The 20,198-nt window shown below is 42.5% G+C and overlaps 1 protein-coding gene across 1 annotated transcript in view; it reads left to right on the top strand.

Annotated features, from left to right (window-relative positions):
• Positions 1 to 18,988, top strand: part of MCCC1 (methylcrotonyl-CoA carboxylase subunit 1) — a 62,199-nt gene extending 43,211 nt beyond the window's left edge. Inside the window, exons 13-19 of the mRNA XM_073674980.1 lie at positions 2,810 to 3,026; positions 3,299 to 3,385; positions 11,943 to 11,992; positions 13,313 to 13,450; positions 17,360 to 17,467; positions 17,818 to 17,889; positions 18,400 to 18,988. Of these exons, the coding sequence (XP_073531081.1) occupies positions 2,810 to 3,026; positions 3,299 to 3,385; positions 11,943 to 11,992; positions 13,313 to 13,450; positions 17,360 to 17,467; positions 17,818 to 17,889; positions 18,400 to 18,516 (789 nt within the window). The 3' untranslated portion in view covers positions 18,517 to 18,988. The remainder of the gene's footprint in view (positions 1 to 2,809; positions 3,027 to 3,298; positions 3,386 to 11,942; positions 11,993 to 13,312; positions 13,451 to 17,359; positions 17,468 to 17,817; positions 17,890 to 18,399) is intronic.
• Positions 18,989 to 20,198: the final 1,210 nt, after the last annotated feature.

The following is a 20,198-nucleotide window of genomic DNA, read 5'->3' as shown; positions in this document are numbered from 1 at the left end:
GGGATATTTCTGTATTCCATTGCATTAGTACCTGTCAGTGAAAAACTGACACACACTTTTTTTTTGGCCATGGCAGACAGAATGGCTTTTTCGTAGACCTCCTTCTATTTAACTGTTAGTCCCCTCTTTTGTCCTTGCATCCTTGCTATATCATAGTATTTAAAGGACGAGTCCCTTAAATACATCAAACTGGTGCATGGCATGAACTGGTTAGACCAAGTATAAATAATTTAATAATTTAATTTCCATAGCGACATCATATTTTGCAGTACTTAACAATTTAGCAGGGGACATGAAAAAACCTCATCAGACATTACAGAATAACACATAATCCAACACATACCAAGATCAGTGAGTGCCCTGCTCACAAGTTTACAATCTATGGCTTTGGTACCTTCAAGTCACTATGCTTATGACTTCATTGCATTATGAAGAAATGTAATTGCCATGTAAACACAAATCACCATTACATTTTTTTTCAAGATCCTGTAGCAAATGCAGGAGTGAGAGATCATTGAGTTGTACACATTTGTAAAGCACATAAAGGCACCATTAATTCATTTAGAGTTTTCACAAAATCATAGATTCTCTGATGCGAGTTTGAGCCGAGTGTCATCTTAGTGTGATTTGATTGTCTGAGTCCACGGATTTTGCACTGCACTTGGATGACATCCGAGTGCAGTCCGATACTTCACACACATCCATAGACTTTGTATGGGTGCGCATGATCCTAATTCCGCAGCCACTTTCAGCACGGTGCAACCTTTTTCCATAGGCCGATTTGGTCTGTACAGAAAAAATTGCAGATTTTCTCTGCTCCGTAGTATAATATTGGTCCGAGTACTATCCAATAAAATATTGGTTAGCACTCGGCCTTGTTATACGCTCATGCGAGTGAGCCCTTATATGTAGATGTTAGAGCAACATGCTAAACACTACAGTTTTCTTAATAAACTATTGTAGGATACCGTATATACAACTGATACGCTGCAGTGCCTCAACTATTTTGTAGCGCTTTGTATATTGTACTAAATAAATGAGCGTTCACCTACACAAAAAGCGTACACTAACAGCGCAGAATGCCAGCGCTGCCATTGTAAGAATTGCTATACCAGTACCTGACCTCTCAGTAGGTGAACCATAGAAATCTGTATGAATGTCTGACAATAAGAACTTTACTATACAGGTACCACAGGGCTCCGTCCTGGGACCTGTATTGTTCAACATCTTTATCAATGATTTATATGAAGGAATTGAGGGTAAACTGATTAAATTTGCTGATGACACAAAGCTAGGAGGGATAGCTAATACTAGAGAAGAGAGAGAGAGGATTCAAAAAGACCTAAATAAACTGGAGCAGTGGGCAGCAACCAACAGAATGGTTTTTAACAGGGAAAAATGCAAAGTACTACATCTGGGCAATAAAAATGAAAAAAGCATATACAGAATGGGAGGAATAGAGCTAAGCAACAGTACATGTGAAAAAGACTTAGGTATACTAATAGATCATAGACTGAACATGAGTCAACAGTGTGATGCTGCAGCAAAAAAGGCAAATACAATTCTGGGATGTATTAACAGAAGCATACAGTCTAGATCACGTGAAGTCATTATCGGTCTTTACTCCTCTTTGGTCAGACCTCATCTGGAATACTGTGTACAGTTTTGGGCACCACATTTTAAAAAAGACATCGACAAACTGGAGCAAGTTCAGAGAAGAGCGACCAGAATGGTGACTGGTCTGCAAACCATGTCCTATGAGGAACGGTTGCAGGATTTGGGAATGTTTAGCTTGCAAAAAAGAAGACTGAGAGGAGACTTAATAGCTGTCTACAAATATGTCAAGGGCTGTCACATTGTAGAAGGATCATCTTTATTCTCATTTGCACAAGGAAAGACTAGAAGCAATGGGATGAAACTAAATGGGAGGAGACACAGATTAGATATTAGAAAAAACTTTTTGATAGTTAGGGTGATTAATGAGTGGAACAGGCTGCCACGAGAGGTGGTGAGTTCCCCTTCAATGGACGTCTTCAAACAGAGGCTGGACAGACATCTGTCTGAGATGATCTAGTGAATCCTGCTTTGAGCAGGGGGTTGGACCAGATGACCCAGGAGGTCCCTTCCAACTCTACCATTCTATGATTCTATGATTCTACTACTTTTTTAGTGTATTTGTATAATTTTCATCCTGATTAATGACCATTTGTATATGTCTTTTGTTTTCATTTAAGGGGAATCTGTCAACAGTGTTTTATTTTGATTATTTTTCCTACCTAATCTGAGAACAAAAATAATGTAGATCCACAAGCCCTGATTCCAGTGATGTGTCACTTACTGGGCTGATTGCTGTAGTTTTTTTTTATTATAAAATCACAGTTTTATCAGCAGGAGATTATCACTAGAGGACTAGTAAACCTGTTGCCATGTAGTCCTCCATATTCTTGAATGTTTTATAACTCTGCCTCACCATTGATTAGCAGCTTCCTGCCTATGCACAGTATAGACAGAAAGCTGCCAATCGGTGGTGTGTGCAGATTTTTACAGGGCTCAGCATTCTGAGCACTGCCAGGTCTGCAGCAGAGAAAACGGGTCAGAAGCCCAGTAAGTTATACATCGATGTATGCCAATACATCGTGCTACTCCCAGAAGGGGTAGAAAAATCCTCGTGATGGATTCCCTTTAGTCTAAATAAATGGATTGCAATAAACATTTAAAAATAATGTATTGAATTGTATGAAGTAACGCAGATCCCTGTCTGCTATCCACGTGAGCTTGACTTTGGTAACAGTTATTTCCTATTTTTCAGATTGTGGGCCTGAGCACCAATATTAATTTCCTTCTCAGTTTGTCTGGTCACCCGGCATTTGAAGCAGGGGATGTCCATACTAATTTTATCCCCCAGCATTATGATGAACTCTTTCCTCCTAAGAAAGGGACTTCCAATGAAATGCTGTGCCAGGCCGCGCTGGGTCTGATTCTGAAGGAGCAGCTCTTAACCAAAGAGTTCAGTCTGCAGTGGGAAGGTTTGTCTTCTGTTCCATTCTGCTTTAAGGTTACAGAGGTTGTTCCTTATTTTGGGTTGATATTATTGGGGTCTAACATGTTTGACAGGTGGATCTGACATTGGCTCACACAACTACTTAGGAATGGACAATACAAGCCAGATTTTGAATTTTATTTAATCACAATATTCCCTTGTTATGGTTTAATTGTTCAGCTGACCCCACATAACATATTAGATCATAAGATCCATTGACTAATTAATAAAACATTTTCCAATCTTTTCCTTTTGTAGATAGATTTTCTCCTTTTGCATCCAGCAGTGGCAAACGAATTAATTGTCTATATACCAGGATCCTTTGCTTGATGGATGGAGAAAATAGTAAGTGGATTTATAGCTTTCTTCATGTTTTTCTTTGTACTGTGAAATTCCTTTTGAAGTTACTTCCCAATGGCAATATATATATTTTTTTTTTTACAAATCACAGTATCTGCACTACTATTGTTAATATACAGTACAAGATTTTTTTTTCTCATACTTTTGTGTGTTTTCGTCCCCTTCTACCCTCTGTTCATCCAGCTTGTTTGCTCAAACTACATTTTCCAGCAGCACCCTGCTTCTCCTCAGTGCTGCAGGCTCCTTCTTCTGGTGTCTTGTGTGTTTTCTGATAGAGATCTCATCATGGGCAATTATTTATATGGTTGAGGTTAACTTTTGTCATGAATGTAGTGACACTGACCCACTATTTTACCAATATTCATTATTATTTACATACTACACATTTCATTGGCTGTTAATGGGATCTTCAGGGATACGATCATGCTTTCCCCTGCATGAATAACAGTTCTGATCATAGAATAGCTGTGCAGTGCTACAACAGGGCTGCCGAGAAAGGGTCTGGGGGATATTGTAATAGACAAGATAATAAGTGCATTTGTTTTTCATTAATGACTGTGTCATTAGTTGCAGATTCAGCTGGTATAAGTGGGATTTTGAGCTAAACTGCTACATCTCGGCTGTCAGATGTTTTATTAGACAGGGTCATTGGGTACATCTGAGCATGCTCAACCACAGCATTAAAACTGTTAGTGGACAGGTCTAGTGGCAACGGAGGGCAGTAAACCTGGGGGGATGTTATCATTAGGGGAGTGATAGCTGCGAATCAGTGCAGATTTAAAAATTGGTTGTTTTGGCAACACACTCTTCTGTATGTACAGAAAACTGAGACCAAATTCTGATTTGGGGAATAACCCTTTAATGAAGCAGACACTTCTCCAAAAAATCTGGTAATCCACCACAAAAATGCAATATTGTGTGGAATTTCACAAGACTTTGTGGTGGTCCAGTAAGGAAATTGTACAATTTCCAAGTTTTGCAACCTATAACAGATGACCCCCGGGGGCAGGGGCGTACATAGAAATCATGGAGCCCCATAGCAGAAGTTCTAATTGGGCACCCCCAAACAAAAAAATATTTGGGGGAAGGGGGGGGGGGGGTCAGAGAAGATCATATGTCACAACTTTGCAGTCCTTACAAAGTAATTTTCCTCCTACTGAAGCCATAATTCCTGTTTCATTGCACCCATTATGGATGATGCCAACAAAAGTATCACACAAACACTGTATTATCCTTCCTAATAAATATTTTCTTCCAGCCCCGTTTTTTTCTTCCTCGTTCTTAATTTTCCTCCCTCCTACCTCTTCTTTCTAAATAATCTTTAAATTCCAATAAAAACCATTGAAACACAAACACTGTATTATACCCCCCTCAGTGAATTCCTCCACACGCACAGTATGATGACCCTACTGTACCCACCTCAACTCCACCGGCAATGTATGGGGACCCCAACACCATATGATCACCCAACTGTGACCCCCCCCCCCCCCACAGCCCTCCATGCAGTATAATGGGCCTACGTACAGTATAATGGCCCAACAACTCGCTACACTGTATAGTGGCCCCCACTAGCCCTCCAAATAGTATAATGGCCCCAACACAATATGATGGACCCCACACAAACCTTCAGACTGTATAAATGCTTGCATACAGTATAAAGACTCCCACATAGCCCTCCAAACATTATTATGGCTCCCACATAGTCCTCCATACATCTTATAATGGGGCCCATAGTCATCCATATAGTATACTGCACCCCATGCACTCTCCATGGACCTCAATATAGCATAATGCACTCCCCATAGTCCTCCATATGGTATATTGCACCCCATAGTCCTCCATATAGTCTAATTTACTCCATAGTTCTCCACACACTATTATGGCCATCACAATGTGCTCACTGATTTAAAAAAAAATTATCTATGATATAATCGGCCAAGCGTCCCTCTGTCTGAAGCCTCTATAGACTGTGCATGCGCGACGCGCAGTCTGGCTCCAGACAGAAGAACTCATGGAGCCGTTACAGGTAAGAAGAATGTATGGGGCCGGAGATTGCGGTAGGCGTAGACACTGAACGCGTACCGCGATCTCCGGCGCCATGCTTACCTGACCGGGAGTAGTGTTGCCGCAGCGCCTCTCTTCTGGCCGGAGACTGGGGGCGGAGTGAAGGCGTCAGAATCGGCGCATGCGCATAGCGCTATCTGGCGCCATTTTACTGAAGACACATTTGCAGTGTGTCTTCAGCAAAATGGCGCAGGACAGCGCGGTGCTCCGGCACCGCACTCCTCCCCCCGGCCTCCGGCAGAACAGGACACAGCAGCGCTGGAGCACAGAGAAGAAAGGTGAGTATAAGTGTTTACTTTTTGCATGTGTGCAGAGGAGTACCATGCATACCAGGATTGGGGGGTGAGGGGGCCATGCATACCAAGATTGGTGGGTGAGGGGGCCACGCATACCAAGATTGGTGGGTGAGGGGGCCACACATACCAGGATTGGGGGATGAGGGGTACCATGTATACCAGGATTGGGGGGTGAATAAGCCACACATATCAGGATTGGGGGATGAGGGGGTCACACATACCAGGATTGGGGGATGAGGGGGCCCCACATACCAGGATTGGGTGGATGAGGGGTGCCACGCATACCAGGATTGGGGGGATGAGGGGTGCCACGCATACCAGGATTGGGGGGATGAGGGGTGCCACGCATACCAGGATTGGGGGGATGAGGGGTGCCACGCATACCAGGATTGGGGGGATGAGGGGTGCCATGCATACCAGGATTGGGGGAATGAGGGGTGCCACGCATACCAGGATTGGGGGGATGAGGGCAGCACATACAGGTAACAGGATGGGGGCAGCACATACCAGCATGGAAGACCATATACCAATAAAAATGCTCACCACCCGGGTGTAGAACGGGGTCAATAGCTAGTGTGTGTATGTATGTATGTATGTATGTATGTATGTATGTATGTATGTATGTGTGTATGTATGTATGTTTGTGTGTGTGTGTGTGTGTGTGTGTGTGTGTGTATATATACTACAAGTAGTATTCAACCCCCTGCAGATTTAGCTGGTTGACACATGCGGAATTAACTTGGCATTGTGACATTTGTACTGTAGATCAGCCTGGAAGTGGGAAATGCACTGCAGCAAATTTTTTTTTTTTTTTTAAAAACGTTAATTCAGAGTGTCATTTATTATTCAACCCCTCAAACCACAAGAATTCTGTTTGGTCCCCCAAAAGTATTAAGAAGTAGTTCAGGCACCAAGAATATTGAGCTTCTCACATGTGTGGATTAAAGATCTCTTTTGCCAGCCTTTTCTGACTATTTAAGACCCTCCCCAAACTTGTGAACAGCACTCAGACATGGTCAACATGGGAAAGACAAAGGAGCATTCCAAGGCCATCAGAGACAAGATCGTGGAGGGTCACAAGGCTGGCAAGGGGTACAAAACCCTTTCCAAGGAGTTGGGCCTACCTGTCTCCACTGTTGGGAGCATCATCCGTAAGTGGAAGGCTTATGGAACTACTGTTAGCCTTCCACGGCCTGGACAGCCTTTGAAAGTGTCCTCCCGTGCCGAGGCCAGGCTTGTCCGAAGAGTCAAGGCTAACCCAAGGACAACAAGGAAGGAGCTCCGGGAAGATCTCATGGCAGTGGGGACATTGGTTTCAGTCAATACCATAAGTAACGTACTCCACCGCAATGGTCTCCGTTCCAGACGAGCCCGTAAGGTACCTTTACTTTCAAAGCGTCATGTCAAGGCTCGTCTACAGTTTGTTCATGATCACTTGGAGGACTCTGAGACAGACTGGTTCAAGGTTCTATGGTCTGATGAGTCCAAGATCGGGATCTTTGGTGCCAACCACACACGTGACGTTTGGAGACTGGATGGCACTGCATACGACCCCAAGAATACCATCCCTACAGTCAAGCATGGTGGTGGCAGCATCATGCTGTGGGGCTTTTTCTCTGCCAAGGGGCCTGGCCATCTGGTCCGCATCCATGGGAAGATGGATAGCACGGCCTACCTGGAGATTTTGGCCAAGAACCTCCGCTCCTCCATCAAGGATCTTAAGATGGGTCGTAATTTCATCTTCCAACAAGACAACGACCCGAGGCACACAGCCAAGAAAACCAAGGCCTGGATCAAGAGGGAAAAAGTCAAGGTGTTGGAGTGGCCTAGTCAGTCTCCTGACCTTAACCCAATTGAAAACTTGTGGAAGGAGCTCAAGAATAAAGTCCACATGAGACACCCAAAGAACCTAGATAACTTGGAGAAGATCTGCATGGAGGAGTGGGCCAAGATAACTCCACAGACCTGTGCCGGCCTGATCAGGTCTTATAAAAGACGATTATTAGCTGTAATTGCAAACAAGGGTTATTCCACAAAATATTAAACATAGGGGTTGTATAATAATTAACCCACACTTTTATGTTTAAAATTTAATAAAATTCAACTGAGCAACATAACTTTTTGGTTTGTAAGATTTATGCTTCTGTTCATAAAACCTACTCTCGTTTGCAGTTTGAAGGCTCTAACTTATTTGCATCTTATCAAACCAGCTAAATCTGCAGGGGGTTGAATACTACTTGTAGGCACTGTGTATGTATGTATGTATATGTATGTATATATATATGTATGTATATGTAAGTATATATATATATATATATATATATATATATATATATATATATATATATATATATATATATATATATATATATATAAAGCGCAGCAGCACTCCATTATGGCCAAGATACATAAAGACAATAAAACCATTTAATTTAAACTGTTATTACTCAATAAGCTTTCCTTACAAAAAATGGAGGTTCTTAGCGCATAAATTGGCCAATTCATGTGTGCCCATCAACCGCTGCAAGGTGACCTCCCATCTGATGGGTACTACTCTGCCTACATGCCTCTCTTGGGCTACAAGCCTATAACTCTGGACAGAACATGTCACTTCTGGGCTAAAACACCTACAATTTAAATGGGCTGGTAGAATAGAATATACATCACCTGCTGGTTAAATGGGGGGAGTGCAAGGTCAAACAGGAGGCAGTTCCCACCTCCTATAGTAATATGTCAAAAAAACTGACCAGCACATCCCAAATGTGAACAGGTGCAAGCTGCAGAAACTGCATAAGATATATAAAAAGAAAGCGCAGCAGCACTCCATTATGGCCAATATACATAAAGACAATAAAACCATTTAATTTAAACTGTGTTATTACTCAATAAGCTTTACTTACAAAAAATGGAGGTTCTTAGCCCATAAATTGGCCAATTCATGTGTGCCCATCAACCGCTGCAAGGTGACATGTAGGCAGACTAGTACCCATCAGATGGGAGGTCACCTTGCAGCGGTTGATGGGCACACAAGAATTGGCCAATTTATGGGCTAAGAACCTCCATTTTTTGTAAGTAAAGCTTATTGAGTAATAACACAGTTTAAATTAAATGGTTTTATTGTCTTTATGTATCTTGGCCATAATGGAGTGCTGCTGCGCTTTCTTTTTATATATCTTATGCAGTTTCTGCAGCTTGCACCTGTTCACATTTGGGATGTGCTGGTCAGTTTTTTTGACATATATATATATATATATATATATATATATATATATATATATATAATATATATATATGTGTATATGTGTGTGTGTGTGTGTGTGCATATACCTATATATATGTATACATATATACTAGCTATTGAGTCCGTTCTACGCCCGGGTGATGAGCATTTTTATTGGTATATGGTCTCCCATGCTGGTATGTGCTGCCCCCATCCTGTTTTGTGCTGCCCTCATCCCTATCCTGGTATGCATGGCATACATCATCCCTATCCTGGTACGCATGGCACCCCTCATCCCCCAATCCTGGCATGCAGGGCACCCCCTCATCCCCCAATCCTGGCATGCAGGGCACCCCTCATCCCCCAATCTTGGCATGCAGGGCACCCCTCATCCCCCAATCTTGGCATGCAGGGCACCCCTCATCCCCCAATCTTGGCATGCAGGCCACCCCTCATCCCCCAATCTTGGCATGCAGGCCACCCCTCATCCCCCAATCTTGGCATGCAGGCCACCCCTCATCCCCCAATCTTGGCATGCAGGCCACCCCTCATCCCCCAATCTTGGCATGCAGGCCACCCCTCATCCCCCAATCTTGGCATGCAGGCCACCCCTCATCCCCCAATCTTGGCATGCAGGCCACCCCTCATCCCCCAATCTTGGCATGCAGGCCACCCCTCATCCCCCAATCTTGGCATGCAGGCCACCCCTCATCCCCCAATCTTGGCATGCAGGCCACCCCTCATCCCCCAATCTTGGCATGCAGGCCACCCCTCATCCCCCAATCTTGGCATGCAGGCCACCCCTCATCCCCCAGTCTTGGCATGCAGGCCACCCCTCATCCCCCAGTCTTGGCATGCAGGCCACCCCTCATCCCCCAGTCTTGGCATGCAGGCCACCCCTCATCCCCCAGTCTTGGCATGCAGGCCACCCCTCATCCCCCAGTCTTGGCATGCAGGCCACCCCTCATCCCCCAATCTTGGCATGCAGGCCACCCCTCATCCCCCAATCTTGGCATGCAGGCCACCCCTCATCCCCCAATCTTGGCATGCAGGCCACCCCTCATCCCCCAATGCTGGTATGTGTGGCCCCCTCACCCCCCAATCCTGGTATGCGTGGTACTCCCCACCCCCCAATCCTGGTATGTATGGTACCCCTCACCCCCCAATCCTGGTATGTATGGTACCCCTCATCCCCCAATCCTGGCATGTGTGGCCCCCTCACCCCCCCCAATCCTGGTATGCATGGTACTCCTCACCCCCCAATCCTGGTATGTATGGTACCCCTCATCCCCCAATCCTGGTATGCATGGTACTCCCCACCCCCAATCCTGGTATGTATGGTACCCCTCATCCCCCAATCCTGGTATGTGTGGCCCCCTCACCCCCCAATCCTGGTATGCATGGTACTCCTTTGCAACATACAAAAAGTAAACACTTATACTCACCTTTCTTCCCTGTGCTCCAGCGCTGGTGTGTCCTGTTCTGCCGGAGGTCGGGGGAGGAGTGCGGCGCCGGAGCACCGCGCTGTCCGGCACCATTTTGCTGAAGACACGCTGCAAATGTGTCTTCAGTAAAATGGCGCTGGACAGCGCTATGCGCATGCGCCGATTCCGACGCCTTCACTCCGCCCCCAGTCTCCGGCCAGAAGAGAGGCGCTGCGGCAACGCTCCTCCCAGTCAGGTAAGTATGTAAGTATGGCGCCGGAGATCTCCGGTGCCATACATTCCTCTTACCTTTAACGGCTCCATGCGTTCTTTTGTCTGGAGCCAGACTGCGCATCGCGCATGCGCAGTCTATAGAGGCTTCAGACAGAGGGACGCTTGGCCGGTTATATTATAGATATCTCGATAGATAGATATCTCGATAGATAGAATTATAATACTTGCCTCTCCTCCTTGTTTCCCCCATTGCTCCGGTCTCTGCAGCGAGCATTTTGAAGCGCCGCACATCTCAGCGTAGCTGGCACCATGTAGTGACATCATCGCGCCAGCTGCGCTGAGACATCAGACGCCGAGGGAGAATGATGGAAAAGAAAGCGCCTGCTGATGCTCCCTCTCACATCATTCCTTTCAACTGTATCTGCAGCCAGGATGCCGATACAGTTAAATGTGCGATGACTGGCGGGGTGGGGACCTGGTGCCGGCTCATGGGCCCCATAGCAGGGGGGATTTGAAATCTGTTTATTGGCTAGAGACTCTTCTAAAAAGCAGAGGTTGCCAGAAGTGGAGAGCTCCTTTTTAAGCAGATAAATCCAATTATGGTTTGATTAAAAACTGCAGACTCTGTTAACATCTCTTTTATTCATTTACATCCAGCAGGAAAATCTCTAAAAGTAAAGGCCGATATATGTGATTTTATGTCATATATGAGATGGTATTGATATGTACTTGGCCTAATATAGAAAAAAAACTACGTTTTCACAGTAATACTACTTTCTACAATATAATCGCGAGCTGAGTCTGCATCAAAGTCAGTATGACGTATATGTACGTTATATGTTGTGAAGGGGTTAAAGCTCATATTTTGTGTTTAGTTTCTTCCTAAAGGCTCTCTTTACTTTATAAGTGACTTGTATATACTTATATCCGCCACTCTGTAGGGTTTCTTGTGATCTTGAATTAGTGTAGTATTAGCGTAATTCTCCTGTGATCTCCTCCTTGTTTGGTTGCCAGGCTTATCTATGGGGTGGCGCTTTCTTTATCTCCTCCTGCAGACAGCAGTGATGAGGGAATCGCAGTGGCTGCAGCCAGTTGTCTTACAGCATCACACAAGACTTTATCATGGAGTAGGAGAAAGTAGCTGATCTTGGAACAGAGAAAAAAATAATAATTTTTAACAAAATAGTTAAAAAATATTAAAGGAGCAATTACTGTGATTTTATGTGTATTTTCTATTTCAGTGAGCTTTAAAATATTACTAGCATTTTAATCTGTTTAGTTATTATATCTTGTCTTTTTCACAGAAGTGGACATGAAAATCACTTACAACCATGACAGATCTTATGATATACAGGTGACTACAGAAATGTAGAAGAAAATGTACTAATAGTCTATTGAAAATGAAAGTACTCCAGAGGAAGTGTAGAGCAAATGGGCCATGCGGCTCCTCTCTTCCACTGGTGCTTTGTGCCGTCATATAAATTAGGATAGTAGACGGGAAAATGTCGGTGTTAGGTTGAGAGGAAGAAAGAAGCATTGTGTGCAGCACCTGTGCACTGAGCAATCCAGTACAGGAGGCAGGTATGCAAGACTCAACAGATGTGAAGGAGGAATAAATTATGGCAAATAGCCAAAATATATTACAACCAAGGAGAATAAATGTCCATGTAATAGCCAGAATAGCATTCCAGTACACCCCGGACTGTCGTATCTGGAGGATGGGTGGTAGCAGAGATCACAGTGCCATCTGCATGTGAGTGATGATGGAACAGATCTGGTTACAATGACCCCTGGTTTCAATATTTTCAACATAAAATGGCGTTTGGGGCCACACCTGTATTATGGAGATGCATACATTGATTGTACCCTGCATTAAGGCCGTTGTCAGTGAGGGTAAGAGGCGCAGTTACAGAGGCCACTCTGTATACTCAGAGCAACGACTGAACCGGCGCCGCCCCCGTGGCTGAAACCAGAACACTGCTGGGGGGAATAAAGTTCTTTTTCTCCCCGCAGCGTTTGGCTAAGTTCGGGCTCCTGGCAGGTTAATAGCGTTTTTTCTGGTGACAGGTTTCCTTTAAGAATAGGCGGTCGTGGGCCCATAATTTCTGGCCATTATATAACTTGTATCCTGCATTTTTTACCAGTTTTCCCCTTTGAATACTTCAGTTCTTTCTGAACTGGTGGGTGGAGGCTCTTTGCTATCATGTCTCCCATACACTGTAGATACAAGCGATTCCTGCTCTTCTTTCCTTTCTTTGCTCCACATAGACTTCAATAGGCAGCTGTAATCTAATTCCATAGGGTGTGTTCACACTACATCTTTTTCCTGTGGTTAAAAATGTCTGTTTTCAAGCAGAAGACGCTTTTTTTAGCAGGTCAGCTTAAAAAAAAAACACGGCAGAAAAAGATGCAGTGTGAACTTACCTTTAGTGAACTAGTTAGCAATTTTTAATTGTGAATGATGAGTTTAGAAGGCAGGGAGAGGGGAGGAAGTGGCTCATAAATGGAGAAAGAAGCTGACTTCTCTGATAAGTTATATTAAAAAGTTGTTGGTTTATATAGATGTGTGTGTATATATAATATTTTGGTGAAACGACCGTGACCATTTAAGTGACGTTATTATGCTGTGGGTGTTGCAGTATTAATGTAAGGTGTTAATGTGTTTGTGTTACAGATTCATGACAGAGTTTTGAAGGTGTCTGGAGAACTTGTGAATGAAGCCGATGTGACTTATCTGAAATGCTCAGTTGATGGAATATTTTCCAAATCCAAACTCATTATCATTGATCATAATATACATCTTTTCTCCATGGTAACGACTGTTTTGTAGTCCAGTAAAATATTTAGACTGTAACTAAACTTACAAAATGTTAAAAAAGGAAACCTTAAGACGTTAAGGCTATGTGCCCACGTTGCATTTATGAAGCAGAAAATTTCTGCTGCATAAATGCAAGTCCTCTCCCGGAAAAACGCATGCGGAATTCCGCACGCTTTTTTCGCGCGTTTATCACGCGTTTTCCACATGCGGAATTGCCTTGCGTTTTTTATGCATTGAACAAAGGCAATTCTGCTTGCGGAAACGCAAAATTAAATGACATGCTGCGGATTTTTGAACGCAGCATAAACGCTGCGGAAAAATCCGCAGCATGTGCATAGAACTTGCGGAATCCCATTGGGGACCATGGGGTGCGTGTTACCAAGCGTTTTTCAAGCGTTTACGCTGCGGAAATTCCGCATCAAAAACGCTTGAAAAATGCTACGTGGGCACACAGCCTAAAGGTGTTGCCTACTACTGGACAACCCCTTATTAATAGCTTCACTTTGCTGTATACGTACCCCCTCTGTGCAGTGTCCTGTAGTGACTGCTACCACCAGTCAGTGGCCACTCTTCAGCTACAGCCTTCCCTATGCTGTTAGAGTGGGCTGGTGCTCTGATGGAATAGTAAAGGCAGGTCGGCTGCCGCAGTCCCCCATGACCACTGAAGTACGCAACGCTTTGATCTGAAGAATGGCGTCAGTACGGGAGGTGAAGTATACAGTGATTGTGCTTTCACATTGCGTTCTGTGTCCCCGTACACTCTGCCGTCACCATTAGTCGATGGCCCGTCAGTGCATGTGTCCAAATCCTGTTTTGCGAGAGATTTTGGACATATGCCCCGACTGGGACACAGAACGCAATGTGAAAGCACCCTTACTTTATACTGCACAGTAGAGCTATAGTAAGAGGTTGTCCAGTAATGGACAACTTCTATAACCATTAATCAGAAGACTGGAGAAGCGCTCAGCTCCTGCATCAGCTCATGAGCAGTGGTGCACGGGCTCTGTGGATCCTGCCTTTTCACGCAGGAGCTCAGCAGCTCTGCTTGAGGGATCAGTAGTGGGGGAAACGGGGGAGTCTAAGGGCAATGTTCCCTACCGAGCTGCAGGATTTAAGGCCTACAACATGTAAGAAAGACTTAAAAATTTGTAACTCTTACTACATTATCAACTGATGACAATTTGTATTTAACGTAGTGCTCGGTTTCATACGACTAGAGATTACAATTTGTTCTCACCAGAAAAAAACATGTCTGGTGTGAATAGAGCGATGATGTAGTCTGATGTCATGGTGTCATCTGTCACCATGTCTAAGTCTGTTATTGTGGTTAGTGCAATTCTTGTGCAAAAAATATTCATATGTCAAGAATTGACAATTCATTGATTTCACTCTCTCCCCCATGGCATATGGTGCTCATTTTGATTAAAACCTAATAATACAATGGTAATACCACTTTACAGATGTATTGCTTCTGCATTATGAAAAGGGAATGTATAACAATTCTTAAATTACTTTGAATACGTTTCTTTTTTCCTATAACTAATTAAATAGGTGTCCTAATACAATGTAGCTGTATTAACAAAGTATTATCGATTATTCCTTAATAATTGTACCACACTATAATTTTTTTTCATGTAAATATATATAAATGTGTCATTTTTACATTTTAAAATTTACAAAAAGATAAATGGGACGATGCAAAAGTTTGGGCACTCTTGGAGATTTGTGTGCTCAGATAACATTGACCAAGGTTTCAGACCTTAATTAGCCTGTTAGGGTTATGGCTTGTGCACATCATCATTAGGAAAGACCAGATGATACAAATTTTCCAGCTTTATAAAAACCCAGCCTCCTCTAACCTTGTGCCAATGGTTTCTTCTAAGCAGCTGCCTAGCACTCTAAAAATGAAAATGGTGGCGGCCCACAGAGCAGGAGAAGGCTATAAGAAGATAGCAAAGCGTTTTCAAGTTGCCCTTTCCTCAGTTTGAAATGTAATTAAGAAATGGCAGGTAACAGGAACTGTGGAGGTCAACAAAAGAGAGGCACATCAGAACCCCTGCTTGACTGCAAAAGACCTTCAGAAAGATTTAGCAGACTCTCGACTTGTGGTACATAGTTCTACTGTTCACAGACACCTGCACAAATATGGCCTTCATGGAAGAGTCATCAGAAGAAAACCTCTCCTGCAGCCTCAACATAAAATTCAGCATCAGAAGTCTGCAAAAGAACATCTAAACAAGCCTGATGCATTTTGGAAACAAGTCCTGTGGACCGATGAGGGTAAAAAAGAACTCTTTGGCCACGATGATCAAAGGTATGTGTGGAGGAAAAAGGCCACAGAAATTCAGGAAAAGAACATCTCACCAACCATTAAGCATGGGGGTGGATCAATCTTGCTTAGGGGTTGTGTTGCAGCAAATGGTACTGGTAATATGTCACGGGTAGAGGGAAGAATGGATTCAATGAAATTTCAACAAGTTCTTGATGCAAACAAAACACCATCTGTAAAAAAGCTGAAGTTGAAAAGAGGATGGCTTTTACAAATGAATAATGATCCTAAACACACGTCAAAATGCACAATAGACTACCTCAAAAGGCGCAAGCTGAAGGTTTTACAATGGCCCTCACAGTCCCCTGATCTGACCATCGTTGAAAATCTGTGGCTAGACCTCAAAATAGCAGTGTATGCAAGACGACCCAGGAATCTCACAGAACTGGAAGAATTTTCCAAGGAAGAATGGATGAAAATCCCTCAAACAAGAATGAAGACTCTTGGCTGTCTACAAAATGCATTTACAAGTGATACTTTCAAAAGTGGGTGCTACTAGGTACTAACCATGCAGGATGCCCAAACTTTTGCATCGGCCCATTTTCCTTTTTGTAATTTTTTAAAATGTAAAAGATGAAAATATATTTTTTTGCCTAAATTACAAAGGAAATGTGTCATCTTTAACTTTAGGCCTTTTAGAGATCATTTCATCTTCAACTTGCTTAACTGTTCACAATAACAGTAATTTTGACCAGGAGTGCACAAACTTTTACATGCCACTGTATATGTGAATATAGATTAAACATGTACTTTTTATTGAAACAAATATAAAAATTGATAAAACACTATTAGTATAAAGGAAAACCTCGACAAAAAGGGATTCACGAGTAAGCATGTAATTAGAGCCAACAGATAAATGGATTTTCAAGGTAGAATCAGGTCATATACATATAATAAAGGGCAAGTGCTATTTAAATGAAAAGAAGCACGATGGGCATGGGATTTCTATAATTGCCATCCACTGTGCTTGCAATGTAGAACGCAGCGTTTTGGAAGCAGTGAAAATACGCTACTATTCCTGATCATGGGCACCTAACCTTATGGCATGTTCATTCACTTGAATGTTGAATAAATGATCTACAATTGGGCAACTAGCCATTGCCACTAACATTGCCACTTTTTTACTATTTACATGTGGATATAGGTTATTCCAAGCCGTATATTCTCTGTTATAGCAGTTTCTTATGAATGAGGATAATTCAGACTCATTCTATTTAAATAGCACTTGCCCTTTATTATTTGTATATGACCTGATCCTACCTTGATAATCCATTTATCTATTGGCTCTAATTACATCCTTACATGTAAATCCCTTTTTTGTTGAGGTTTCCCTTTGTACTAAGTGTTTTATCAATTTTTTATATTTGTTTCAATAAAAAATACATTTTTATCTACATACGCATATATCTCCTAGTTTCCTGGGACAACAGCATGTCCTAAGGCTATGTTACAATATATTAACAAAGTGACTGATGGGTTTAATCTCTGTAGGCGAGTCAGTGCAATGCGCTAAGTCAAGATTTACAAACGAAGTAAATATATGCAGAATAGTTATTTCTTCTCTTTCCCTCCAGGATGGTAGTGTACAGCTTGATATACCTGCTCCAAAATTTCTATCAGAAGTGAGCACATCAGGGAGCCAAGGTGGGGCTGTAGCTCCAATGACTGGAACAATAGAAAAGGTAATGTCCCTTTAATAAAGTACAGAATAATCATCAACCGTGTTCAGTGACATATAGAAAATATAGCGTCACTGGCTGGAGTGACATGTTCATCTTGTTCATTACTATAAGGCACACAGCCTTTGTACATTTCTTTGGTTTTCATCATCTGCGGCACTATTTTCTTTGTCAAACATACAAGAAGCTTTCCCTGTTTAGTCAATGGGATCCTCCTAGAATTCAATGATATTCAATTGAAAATGGATGCGGTGATGCTCCATTATTCACTGCAGCCAAATGTAAACAGAACCTAAAGCACAGCATTGACAAGGCTCCTTGTTATGCTATTCATTTATTCAATTTGCTTTCAGGTATTTGTAAAAGCCGGTGATAAAGTAGAAGCTGGAGATCCTCTGATGGTCATGATTGCTATGAAAATGGAGGTAAGTTCTGGAATTTTCACTGTTACTCCGAGTATTACCTTATTTTTTTTAAATCCACCATATATTCCCAGAGATATGCGCTTTTTTTATTTAGTGATCATTTTTATGGCCTTTACTAAAGGGGCGCTGCTCACAGGGTACTTGTGCAGAGCAGCTCACAGACACAATCCCCAGAGAATCTGATCAGCGACACTGTTTTTGTAAAGAACATAAAAATCAGCACCTAATAAAATATCTGTGGAAATGTATGGCGGATTAAAAAACAAACCAAAAACAATACTCAGGGGCGCAATGGTGATAAAATAAGAGCAAAAATTGTCCACTTCTGAACTGGTGACAGGTCCTCTTTCACTAAGAATGTCTAGACACAATAGTGCATTCGTTTAGTTTTTTTTTGCTATGTAGCATTGGGACCCTGAGTAAATCTGGCCAGGGAGAACCAAAGTTTAAAATGTGTATTTCACAGAAGCGCAAATTAATGTAAAAATATGTATTTCTTTATTCTCATAGCACACAATAAGGGCACCCAAAGCTGGGACCATCAAAAGGGTTTATTTCAAGGAAGGCGTCCAGGCCAGCAGACATGCTCCACTTGTTGAATTTGAAGAAGAAGAAGATTCCGAATAACTTCCATGAAATATCCTCGTGTTATGACAAGATTTATGTCGATGTTGGCTCTATGTGGATGTCACTTTATATACATTATATACTGTTTCACAAACAAAAGACCAAGAATAAAAGTGCTATTGATTTGTAACACTACCAGATTCTCAGATTTCACGATGTTGGCTCAGGGCTTTGAAGGAACAATCCAGGAAAAAATTATACTGTTACGCCTAGTGTATGAAGAGAATACCGGTGACCTCCACCTCTTCCTGGGGTCCTGCATGAAGACTCACACTGCCCAGGAAAAAGGAGCCCTATACTGTGTACCTAACAGGCTGTTATCTCAGGCCAGGAGATCCGTGCGCTGCCATCTGTACATGGACCGCGAAAGCCGGACGTGTGAATCCAGCCTAACCGACAGGTTTACTTACTGTTTGTCCCTGCGCTGTGGATAATTACTCCATGAGATCAATAAAAGACATGAACTATACAACTGCTTGTGTTATTGGTCTAGATTATGTTTATCTCTAATTGTGACTTGAATAACAACTACAAGTGCTTCTCGCTAAATTAGAATATCATCAAAAAGTTAATTTATTTCAGTTCTTCAATACAAAAAGTGAAACTCATATATTATATAGAGTCATTACAAACAGAGTGATCTATTTCAAGTGTTTATTTCTGTTAAATGTCGATGATTATGGCTTACAGCCAATAAAAATACAAGTCATTATCTCAGTAAATTAGAATAATTAACAAAACACCTGCAAAGGCTTCCTAAGCATTTAAAAAGGGTCCCTTAGTCTGTTTCAGTAGGCTCCACAATCATGGGGGGAAAACTGCTGACCTGACAGATGAAAGTAAATTTTGCATTTCATTTGGAAATCAAGGTCCCAGAGTCTGGAGGAAGAGTGGAGAGGCCACAATCCAAGCTGCTTGAGGTGTAGTGTGAAGTTTCCACAATCAGTGATGGTTTGGGGAGCCATGTCATCTGCTGGTGTAGGTCCATTGTGTTTTATCAAGACCAAAGTCAGTGCAGCCGTCTACCAGGAAATTTTATAGCACTTCATGCTTCCCTCTGCCGACAAGCTTTTTGGAGATGGAAATTTCATTCTCCAGCAGGACTTGGCACCTGTCCACACTGCCAAAAGTACCAATACCTGGTTTACAAACAGTATCACTGTGCTTAATTGGCAGCAAACTCGCCTGACCTTAACCCCATAGAGAATCTATGGGGTATTGTCAAGAGGAAGATGAGACACCAGACCCCTACAATGCAGACGAGCTGAAGGCTGCTATCAAAGCAACCTGGGCTTCCATAACACCTCAGCAGTGCCACAGACTGATCGCCTCCATGCCACGCTGCATTGATGCAGTAATTGATGCAAAAGGAGCCCCGAACAAGTATTGAGTGCATTTACTGAACATACATTTCAGGAGGCCAACATTTTGGATTTTAAAAACCTTTTTCAAGCTGTTGTTATAAAGTATTCTAATTTACTGAGATAATGACTTTTGTGTTTTCATTGGCTGTAAGCCATAATCATCAACATTAACAGAAATAAACACTTGAAATAGATCACTCTGTAATGACTATATAATATGAGTTTCACTTTTTGTATTGAAGAACTGAAATAAATTAACTTTTTGATGATATTCTAATTTAGTGAGAAGCACTTGTAGATCATATTAATCAATGCAGA

This window comes from Phyllobates terribilis, unplaced genomic scaffold, assembly GCF_046119375.1.
Source record: "Phyllobates terribilis strain yellow unplaced genomic scaffold, ASM4611937v1 Scaffold_3__8_contigs__length_932513732, whole genome shotgun sequence".
In the NCBI taxonomy this organism is placed as follows: Eukaryota; Metazoa; Chordata; class Amphibia; order Anura; family Dendrobatidae; genus Phyllobates; species Phyllobates terribilis.
This window is presented reverse-complemented; position numbering and strand designations above follow the sequence as displayed.